At 30.5% G+C, this 12,297-nt stretch overlaps 1 protein-coding gene across 1 annotated transcript; it reads right to left on the reverse strand.

Annotated features, from left to right (window-relative positions):
* Positions 1 to 595: 595 nt before the first annotated feature.
* LOC129317719 (GDSL esterase/lipase EXL3-like) lies at positions 596 to 3,648 on the reverse strand. Its single transcript, XM_054962085.1, is given in 7 exon segments — positions 596 to 927; positions 929 to 984; positions 1,058 to 1,093; positions 1,096 to 1,312; positions 2,402 to 2,635; positions 2,752 to 2,882; positions 3,319 to 3,648. Coding segments are annotated over 7 exon segments (1,095 nt in total). The 5' UTR covers positions 3,602 to 3,648; the 3' UTR covers positions 596 to 789.
* Positions 3,649 to 12,297: the final 8,649 nt, after the last annotated feature.

Consider the following 12,297-nt stretch of genomic DNA (forward strand, 5'->3'; position numbering starts at 1 on the left):
AGTGTTGTAAATAATATAATATAACTTATTTTTAAATTTCGTATAAATATGATGGGGTTCATTCTAATTTTTATTTTTTTTTTACAAGCCTCGACGATATAATAGCTCGTGATTCAGTTGTTCGTTGAAGTAACTGAATCCTTACTTTGATCTTGAGAGGGGAATTATATAAACAAACTTCGATCTCTAGCTATACTTCTAATGGCAATGGCTCCCTTATTATATTAGTCGATCTCTTTCATTTAACAAGTTAAAAAATCACTATCCATTTACTGTACTCTTCATATACAAACATACTTGCGTTTTAATGCAAAAGAAAAAATAATAGAGCTCTATAAGAGAGCTAGGGTACTTGACGGGAGAACGAGACTGAAGGTTCTCTAAAGAAATCTTTGATCGTTGAATATTAGTGGGAGAAAATAAAGAAAAGGAGCGAGAGAATGAATATTAATTGTAAAAAAAATAAATTTTAGTGATTTTAGACGTCATTGAAGGCACATGAAGGCAATGATGTTAATTTGATAATGAAAGATAACGATCCTCTAACGAAATTTAATGAACTATATATATATATATATATATTAAGACAAACAGATACATACATACATACATATGTTATATTAATCTCAGAGTGATGAATGCTCTGATTTATTAATCAGTTAAAACAAGAAGGAGAGAACGGATACATATTAGAGAAGATATAGGAGACAAACAAAGGTCCACTCAAAATATAGGATGAGTGGGGAAATTAAAAGGAAGAGAAAAGAACAAGGTGAGGGGATGAAAGGGTCAAGCAAGTAGACGGGGGAGATATGTTTGGAGAACTTGATCAATCAGAATTTTGTAAACATTTTCAGTAGGATGATAACTATCCCAAAACACATAATTGGAAGCGTTGGAACACGTGGGAGCCAAATGGTTGCACACACACGGCAACCTCAATACTTCCGGTACCACAACACCCCTTATCCACCACTTTATACCCTGCAAATTTATAAAATTAAAATCAATCAATGGAAATGATACACTATTGTTTCGTTTGATGAATACAACATACCGTATCTTTGGTAGTTGAGGATGATGTCGAGGAAGAGTCGTAGACATTAACGAAAACGATTCTGGAGTCAGGCAAAAGGCGATTTAGGGAATCGATCTGGTTGGAGATTTTGGAGTTAAATAACTTGGCTGCTTCGTTGTATTTATCGGCACACTGTCTTACTAACCCACCCGCCAGATTTCTCTGTGATGGCACGCATCCGATTGGCGGAGCACTCAGCACTGCGATCCTCCTTGCCCCGAGTTCATATATTTCCTTCATTTTTTGTATATCAACATTTTAGCCCTTTTACATTCACTTTCAAACCATTCCATTTGCATTTATAACTAAAAGCTATTTAATTTGGCTTTTCACTATTCCTCACATGCCATCCCGACTTCTAGATCACACAGGTTACGTTTTAATAGTTTATATTTGATATATATAAATGTTGCTTAACAAATTTTGAAGTTCAATTATATTTTTTAGTGTATATTTAAATCTGAATTCTTTAAATTTCACCCCGAATGCCAATTTGATTAAATTAAACAAGGATATCAAGAGTGATGAGATCGGGGCTTAGAAACATGATTACAATCATTACATATTTAGAGAATATTAAAATTCAATATTTTTTGGGCATAATTTAGACTTTGGATTCTTCATACACGTGGATACAAATAACTTAAAACCCTAACAGATTTGGATTTTGAGTGACAAATTAATTCACGCAATTAATATTTGAATTACAGTCATTAAATTAAATTTATCATTATTTAGAAATGATCATGATATATCTTTTTTAAAAAAATTAAAACAAATTTAGAAATGATCATGATATATCATCATAATTAAAGCATTTATCATATGTGTTGTCATTTTCAAAAATCTCAAATGACACTTCATGAATTTATATAACCAAATTTTTTTAAGTCACTTCATTAAATTAAACAGTTGTTATTGTATTATATGAGATGCTCGTCAAGTGATTGGATTTGAGCTGTTGAGTGTACCCAACAGGATCCAAATCTGTTACCAGAAATGAATTTAAATATTCTAAAATGATGAAAAAGATGAGTCTTGAAGCACGGAAAGTGACATTATATAGAGTACATGAGAACCATTTTTATATTTTTATTTATCCTTTTCATTTTTTTTCCCTCTTTCATCTTTGCATTAATTCATTTTTTATATTTTCATTTTATTTATAACTCGGAAGACATTAATTTGATAGAGTCATGACTCATGAGTCATGATCCAAATGAAAATTTATAGGAGAACATAAAGGGTGATGAATAATGAGCCATCATTAGATTGTAAAGGATAAGGATGTGTTTGAGGGAAGAAGAAGTGGAAGAAACTAACCTTCAAGAAATTAACGGCGCCGTTAACCATAAGATCAGTGTAAGAAGGAATGTCGTATTGGAGCTGTCTGACGCGAGCTATAAAATATGTGTTGGCTATGTCGTCGCTTCCTGCGACCACCGCATACAGAGTCTTCGCCACAATGTACTTTGCTCTCTCCTCTCCCACTATTCCTCTCAGCTTCCCTATGTATTCCTTGAACATCTCTACTTGATCCGACATCGCTATCACTGACTGCTCATTCATTTTTTATCTCAATTTCAGTAAATTAATTGCTGAAAACATATAATATAATCAAAAGGGACGTGCGTGTTTCTGTTTTTTTGTGCGTGTGTGCTTATTTATCATACCGCTATTTTGGGTGTCAAAGGATCATAGCCTGAAGCGCCAGAGGCAAAGCAGACACCAGTGGGAAGATCACTTGGCTTGAGGTTTGGATCCAAATATGCCGGCAAATACTCTTTAATCCCTAGTTGTTCAACTGCCCCCTCGTGCGAGTCATTCCATTAATTACAAAATAAGTATCTCTCATATATAATTAAAAAAAATATATCACACTGGAGATCAGCTTTTAACGAGTCTAGAATTACTACCAAAACAGAAGGTTCTTTTGGGGGAGTCCATCAGAATAGACGGCACAAACAACTCAAATTTAACTGAAAGTATTTAATAAAATCTACTATATGACTATTATTATACCAGAAGATAGGAATGATATCCATTAGCTCTATGTACCTCCAAGTTTCATAAATTAATATTTTCAGGACCACAGAAAAAACAACAAAAGAAACTTGCCATTGTTTGCGGCGGGGAGCAACAAAAAACACTTTCCCTAGATATGAAGTTGTGTAGCGTGACTAAACTGATGAGATCAATCTCCGGGCAAAAAAGGTAACGCACAGATCAGTAAAGAGTACCTAAAAAATCAGACGGAACCTTGCCGTTGCAAAAGCGGCCGGTGGGGATACCACCCTGAAAATCTTGACCATAAGGAGGGAAATTGGCCTTGACGAGAGTTTTAATGTTGTTGTTATTGCCAGTGTCAAGTATTGAATCTCCAAACGCTATCACTGCCGGTGGAGCTGTCGTATTCGGTGGCAGTTTCACCAGTCCCTCGATTTCCCAGAGAGCACCCAACAACAACAACATCAAACGCACCACTGTGTTCCACCAGCATGGTAACCCTCTCAGCACTGCCATGCCTATATACCTGATCTTCACTTACAGACCAGTGATTATATCGTTTTGGACTCGGGACCTCTTATATTTCTACACTATTATATAGCCCCTCTTCCCTTAATCATTTATTTAATATGCTAGGGACAACTAACTGCATCCTACCCGTTCATTTTAATTATGCACTTTTGCAGTAAGTCTATCTACGTGGTTCGCTTTATTTCAAGGGATATATATGACACATGTACGTAAAAGTATAATATTAGAATTATTTGGGTCTTATATTGAATTATGCAAGTAGTAGTAGATCCAAAAGAGCTGATTATATAAAAGATCCAGTCAATTAAGCACTGCTCCAGATATGACAATGCAGGGAGCTTAATTTGAAAATGAAACTGAGAGTAGTAAATAGGAAACGTGATGTTAGTTGGAGGATCATATGAGGCCATGAATATGATAGTACAATTTCTGCTGCATCTGAGATCAATCTATTAAGCCCGACCTCCTTAGATCTCTCTCTCTCTCTCTCTCTCTCTCTCTCTCTCTCTCTGCGATTTTAAGCGGGAAAGAAAAAGGCGTTAGGCCATTCATCCGTGGAGTGTATAGATCTTACTCGTGTGCCAATACGGGAATGACCTGAGTGGTGATGTAATTGTTCAAGTGTCGTACTCTACGACCCTGACACGTCCATTAAGGGACCGCAAGGTAGGAAGTATATACAGCGAACACGTGTGTTATATTTCCTCCCAACAGTTGGAGGACAACGCACCAAGTGAATATCATGTCTTAATCCAAATTTTGAGTCACTGAGTTTGTGGGTTTTTTTTTTTAAAAAAAAAAACTTATGTATCCCTTTTTAAAAAAAAAAAACTTATGTATTTCAATTTTTTATTTGATGTGAAAGTTTTCTTTCATACTAAACCAAGTCAACTCATATTTAACATTCTATCGATATTAAGAAGTAAAATATAAATGCGTGGTTTGATCACGGATGGTCTGTGAAGTCTAACCTCACCTAACTTTTTTTGTTTTTTTATCAAGATATGATCTGTTGTTTTCTCTGTGATGCTGAACCATATCCATCAACGTCTTGCTATGACATCGTTCAGCCAGCAACGAAAATCAAAATAAACTGGAAATGACTGCGGGGACCGTATTGCTCTGAGGGTAGAAACATGAATTAATCTGTCTACTGAAAATGACTACTTCATGCTGTCATGTTAATTCAAGCTTATGTGCACTGAATTAGATATTTCATATTATCAATTTAATAAAAGTGCAACACAAAGATTGCATATGATTATATACGTGTTAATGCTTCAAACTCTATTTTTACATTTATTATTATTTTTTCCTATACCTCTCTCGAAATGTATTGTATATACATCTAATTGCATAAATATATAGATCTAAATATTTTGAAAATTTTCAGAGTTTGAAAATGGAATTGACACGAGTTGAAGAGAAAAGGTACTTTTTAGGTTACTCCCATCTCACATTCTGCAAAGCTGATCCTTATTTAAGACTTGACAACATACACTATAAAAAAATTAGAAGTCATTGTTGAAAATTTTCAATGACAACAAAAAGTGGCCGCAATATCATTATAAGAGCTCTTGTTACTAATTCTATCTAGACTGATGATAAAAATCATTGCTGAAAATATGCAATTAGCAACAACAAATGTTGCCATTGAAGGTTGAGAATCAACGACGACAAATATCGCTACAGAAATCACTCATCAATGGCAACTATGTAGTTGCTACTAAATGTTGAGCAATAGTAACAACTTTTGTCACAACAAAAACTATCAATCAACGATGACTTTTTTGTCATTGCTAAAAAGGAATGCTAGTTTATCAAGCCACATGACACCATATCACACTCCCACTTCCACGTGGTGCCACATTACTTGCCATGTGTCGCCCAAGTTACTCTCCACATGGCATCATGTCACCCTCCACGTCTCATCATGTCATCAATTTATATTTTCATTTCACAAATTACCTCTTTCAAAATTTGAACTCATGACCTCTTTCTTTTTATCTTACCATTTTGCCCCTGAACTGAAGTAAACCTACAATCTATTATTACATAGTTAAATATATATTATTAAACTAAACCAACACACATATATCTTAAATATTAAATATTATAAAATATCATTATTATCATTAAATACTTCCATTTAATTTATTTAATTTATTAAAATTGAAAATTATATTATTTATTTTGTCTAAAGTAAATGATACATATAATTGATATAATATCATTTATATTATTTCTCTTAATTTTTTTACTTCTCGAGGTTATTGTATTTATTTTAATATTCATATTTAGAATTATAATATAAAAATATATAAGAATAAATAATAAAAGTATAGATGACTATAAATTAGATCATAATTATTTATTTTTACTTTTAATTAGCAATGACTGTTAAGTAATGTAATTGGCTTATTTTTACATTACATTTTACTTTTTTAATTATTTTTATTTTTAAATTATAATTTTATAAGAAAATTATACACTGTATTACCTAATTTTTTTTGTACATTTGTGCTGCAAGACAGCATCAACAAAAAATTATATAACATCACATGCATGAACATATTTCATATATTATAAAATTTAAAAATAAAATTTTAGAATATCTCATTTATTTTGGCTTCTTTTCATCTTCCCCTTACTTATCATTAGCCATCAAACTTCAAAGTTACTGATATTAAATGTAGAATTTGAATTAAAAAATTAGATTAGATAAAATATTATTTTGTAAATGAATGAATTTAACTATCAAATGTCTAATTATTACAAACAAGTAGTGCTATTGTTTAAAATATCAGTTTAACTATAAAAATTTTGAAAATAGAGACTCATTATCACATTATATGCATTCAAAATTAAAATATCAAACATTAATTTTTTTAATAAATTTATCGCTTCACATAAAGGTTGGTCAATTCAATTAGATTATGTGTTAATTAACCAAACTATTGAACTACACTAGCCTAAATAGTTAAACCCAATCAAACTAAACGTTACTTGATAACAAAAATTGATGTAAAGTAATACTGTTTGGCTTAATTTTTTAATCTGGCTCATTGGCATTAAATAATATCATAACTTATCTTAAAATAATTTTATTATTTTAAATTTACTATTTAATCATAAAATATATTAAATGAAAACTCATTATATTATTTTATATATTCATTATAAAATTACAATAATATAATAAAATTAATGTCTAAAAATGTTAAATATGAATTAAATAGCAAATAAAAAATTATGATGATAAGATCTACTTACTATTAATTTTTACGAAAGTCAAACTTTTAGCTATAATTACTGTTGATTGTAAACTTTTAATAGTAATTTCTATGTCACTACTTAAACTTTCGGAGACGACATACACTTATTATCATAGAAAGTCACTCTTTCAATGATGACTTTAAATATCGTCGGATAAGGTCTAAGTGAGACTTTAAAATGTATAGTTAAACAAGATGAGAAAGAATATTTCCAAAAATATACACTCAGACAGTGAGAATGAAAAGAAAAAGAATCATAAATAGGAATGTGGTTGGGAAGAAATAGAAAAGTGACAGGCAGAGGTATGAGTGAGGGCAACTCGAACCATTTATGCTGAATGGTGCATTCAGCCTTCAGGAGTCCGTTTCAATGAAGGCCTAGTGTCCCTTTCATCATTTGCTTTTTCACCTTCCCTGGTCAACCCCTACCTTCCTCTCTTAACTTTGAAAGCTCCTTCTCTTTTTGTTTTTTCCCCGCATAAAAACAATATTCTGCTTATTATTTATTTATTTAATATACCTGACCTTATTTCTATAAATTCTTTCCCATTTCTTGTACCACTTCATTATCTAGAAACCCGAGTTGCTCTTTTTACGCGTCACTTCTTCGAAGCTCCCTCTGCTTTTTCCTTGTGAATGGCTTTTTTTTCCCCCATCGTTGTGTGTGTGTGAGTATCGCTGTATATCAAATACAAGATGTATAAGAAACTTCATTCATTGGAGTACACCCAATTACTAATTAAAATCAAGGCAATACAACTTAAATGCCCCATCAACTAATCAAGAAATCACATGTGCATTATATATAGGGTTAAAAGTTAAAAATGTCTTGAAATTTTTTCAAGGGCGCTTAATATCCTAAATTTTTTTGAAGCATTTTTGTCTAAAAATTTTTAAAAAGAGAGCATTTTTGTCCCGTCGATAAATATGAAAAACATTAACAATTAACTAAAGTTTGATAAAATATTTTACTATTTTGCTTTCTTTTGTTATGTATTTTTCAGTCTTCATTTTCATTTGTTGAAAGAAGAAAAGTGAAATAATTCACTAAAGAAAAAAATGGAAACTAAACACAAAAGGAAGGAGCGCAAAATATAAAAATATTTTTGATCAAACTTTAGTTTAACGATTAATATTTTTTATATTTAACGATGGAACAAAAATGCTCTCTTTTTGAAACTTTCAAAACAAAAATGCTTCAAAAAAAGTTTAAGATACCAAACGCCCTTAAAGAAAAAGTTTTAAGGCATTTTTGCCCTTTAACTCTTATATATACAAAGCATTGTGGGCAAATAAAAAAAGTGCAAATTAATGCATCAAAAGTTTCAGGTTTTTAATGATTTAGGTGAACAACGGTGGTGGCACACCTATTTGTTTGTTATATGTATAATCTCAATTGATTAAGACATCTATCTACAAACAAAATGACGACACATGCATAAGCAAAATCATATTCCTAACCTCTTAGCTGTTTGGGTCACTTATAACGTTAATTGAATGAATGTCTCAACCGTATGTTAGCGGAAAAAATGATAAATTAGGGTTGAGCGCTACAGCTTAGAAGCCAATAATGAACTTGTTCCTATCTAAGTTATAATTAGTTATGGAGCCAAGCAGGCAACGCAAGGTTTATTGATGATTTAACGGAGCAAAATAATAATCAAAATAGCATCTTTCTATGTTAAATTATCAATAGACTTTAGGGTATTTAACTGTATGGTGGGGAATTTGTGTGTAATACTCCCATATTTCAAACAGTTGTGATGATTAATCATATAGAGGTAAAGTCAATGGCCGACGTGCATTTGAGACGTGCATACTTCACTTGGAAAAAACTACATTTATGGGAATGTAGGTTTTCATATTTTCTTTCATATTTTGCACTCCCTTATTTTAATATTTCAAATTTTAAATTCATTTCAATATTTTATGTTACTTTTCAATCCAAATTAAAAATTAAAATTTTTAACTCAAAGCCAAATAAATTTTAACCCATAATTTCACCGTTTTCAAATACAAATATTATTTTATCAAAAATTATCATTTATGAAATATTTTTTAGTTTTTTCAATTATTAATATGTAAATAAATTTACCCCGACCAGTGCATTTAGATTAGAAGGTGAACGAAGGTGATCGAAAGAGACATGAAAATAAACAAGCACCACACCCCCCACGGAACATTGACGAGCTGCTTTAATGTATCAATCCGTACGCATTTCAAGTTAACGCAAAGTTGTAAAATGTACAGTAAAAGCAAATGAGTAGGTTTTTCACACTTTTTGTCTTAAAAGCAACAGACAATACGGCCTCCGCTTTTATTGAGCCAGGAGATCACAAGTAATTTGACACCGGATCAGATCACGTCTCCTATGTTAATTACATTTTCTTAAAGGAAAATATAGTTTTATATTCTTGTGTTTCCTTTATAATCATTTTAACATGTATCGGCCCTTTAGTTTTTAAAATATTGAATGTGAAATTTATATTTTCACATGAGCCTTGCTGCTAAGACAAAATATAGAAGAAGATGGGGAAATGGGATTTGGCTTGTCTAATTAAATGAACAGAGATGCTTTCATTGAGAGAGATGATATAATACTTGCATCGTTTGAAAATTATTAGATATGAATTAATACATGGATATAGCAAAGAGCATGAACGGTGCTCCTTTTAATTTGGTATCCACCCATAAATACAGTTTTCCTTCATTCAATATTATAAGATACTTTTAATTAAATTACATTATCAATAGATTAGTTAATTATTTTTTTAAAATTACATACACTTTTTATATTTGCCTTGTTAATTACGCCCCTCAGTTAAGGGTATTTTAAAACTTCTGCTTTTCAGGGATCATCAATTGTCTCATGGTAACCTGATTTAATCTCTAGGCTATTAAAAGATTATCAGTTTGACATGTTAAAGAAGATCCTTATCCTCTTGAATCTCATATGGTTATACCGAAACATGGTCTTTTTCAATGGTATCTCTACTGATGTTGAACGAATTTTGTCTGACTTCCAAAATCAGTGTTTCTTTTTATTCAATATCTGCTCTTGGAATATGCCCTTGGAACGCCATGCAATTTCTTCACCTCGACAGGAGAATGTAGATGAATGGTCAATTTGGATGATGAAAGTTAAAAGGCAGAAGCAGATGACTTGCAAAGTTTTCATTTGGTTACATTCAGATCCTGTTAATGGAATCACGATGAAGAATAACTCTTCCCAAGACACGCATCTTTTCTCCTTAATATGCTTGCGGTCTACTATTGGATGGATCACTTCATCTCAAAATTTGATAAACATCTCTTCAAGGTCTTTAACAAATAATTTTTTTTCTTTTCTTGTAGTTTTTCGCCATGGTTCATGTGTAACAGCATTATTGTGACCTTTTCTCTGTATATATTCTTTTTATAATGAATGCATTTTGACTTTTCCTCAAAAAAAAAATTAAGGGTGTTTTTAAGAAAACTTCATCAATTACACCGCTTTTTATTTTTTAACATCTTATCTCAAAAAATATCTTACATTTTTTAACAGAATAAGTATCACTCCCTCCATTCAAGAATGTGAGACATTTTTTAAAAAGTTAAGTGTTTAAAAATATAAGATATTTTTACTTTTTTAAAGAATAATCATTACTTTTTTAAAAAAATACCATGTTAAATAAATTATTTTATATTTATTTTAGGGTGAAACATCATAATAATAGAAATAAATATAAAAAAATAGAATTAGTTTAAAGATTAATAACTACTTTAGTAGGAATGATATTTGATTAAATATACTTTATATTTTTTTTTAACTAAATGAGTATACGATATGATACAAATTTAGGAGGCCGAATATGGGGAGTGTGTTTGAGCATTTTCACTTTTCTGAAGTCTCTCTTTCTCTCACCGGCACACGCACATGGGGGTGAACGCTGAAGAGGGCCTCTGGATCTGCTGGCGGCAGAAAGGCTTTGGCTTTTCAATGATAGCAATCGAAGTGTCTGCAATGTCGTTTTCGAGTATGTTAATGAGGAAATAGATGCGTAACCCCCAACTAAATATGCAAGCGTTGCATAGCTATTCCACCCAACATTGGTGACTTTTCATCATATGGTTCCGTCAAAGTGAAAAATCAGAGTAATCGGCAATATCATCATCATCAATATGTGTGTGTGTGAGATAAAAATTGTATAGGAATTTCAAAATTATAATCAACATGATTTATTTTAGACCTTAGCCATATATGCAAAGTACTTTTTTTCTCTTTTCAAAATGTGTGTGTATATTTTTTGTCCGGCCAACAACTTTCAGTGAGAGCTAGAAAATAGATAGACTCGGTCTTTAAAGACTCAAGCTCTTAAGCTTAGTTTTTTTAAAATATCTAAGTTTTTAAAGCACAGCCCTTATGCAAAGGATTTGGGGCCTAACCTGTAAGCCATTATTATTTTTTTTATTTTTAAAATTTTTAAAAATTAAAATTTTTAATTGAAATATTTCATATATATTTTTTAAAAATACAAATTATAATATTTAAAAATTAAAAATAAATAACAAAAGTTAAATTTTAAAGTATAAACATATATTTTAAAGTTTAAATTCAATTTAAAAATTAAAACATTTTATTTTTAAGAGAAAAACAAATACGAGCTTAAAATAACCGTCCAAACTCGAGCTTATTTTTTAAAAAATCTATTAAGATCAAGCTTAAAAGCTCAATTTTTTAAAAAAATATTATTTTTTTAAATCTAAATTTTAATAAAAATAAATTTAAATAGGTAACCTTTCAAGTTCGGTTTTTATTTTTAACACTACTCTCAATATATATATACATAAAGAGAAAGAGAGATTGTGATTCGAAAGAGGAGGTTTGAAAAGAGGGTGTGCATAGAGTTTTGACTTTCTCTGCCAAAGTACTCCCCATACTTTTTTTTTTCATCTTTTGAATGATTTTTTATATCAATTTTTGAACCGGTGTTAAATTAAAACTTTTTACACTCCCTGTTCGGACATCAATTTTGGAACTGGTATAAAAAGCTTTTTTTTAGCAGTGTTCATAAAAATTTGTACATTTCATAATTAATATTTTAAAAAATAAGTAGGGACTTGGAGGTAAATGTATTTGTACAAAATTTGAGATAATTAAGTCTCACTATTCATAAACGACACATCGCTCCATGTATTTTTTATATTTTATACTTCCTCGAGTTTTAAAAATTACCATGAGTTTTTTTTTGTAAATTTTCAAATTATTTGTTGCTTTATTTTGAATTTCAGATTTCAAGGAAGTACTGATAATTCTTTTTATTGTTAATTTACCCTTTATTGATTTCTCAATCTATTTTAATATTGTGTTCTTTAAGAGAGTTTTTATAATTCAAAGATATTTTACTAAAATATCAGTGCACTTTA

The sequence above is a fragment of the Prosopis cineraria genome, unplaced genomic scaffold (assembly GCF_029017545.1).
Source record: "Prosopis cineraria cultivar Desert tree isolate PC_DT_omini unplaced genomic scaffold, ASM2901754v1 PC8, whole genome shotgun sequence".
Lineage (NCBI taxonomy): Eukaryota > Viridiplantae > Streptophyta > Magnoliopsida > Fabales > Fabaceae > Prosopis > Prosopis cineraria.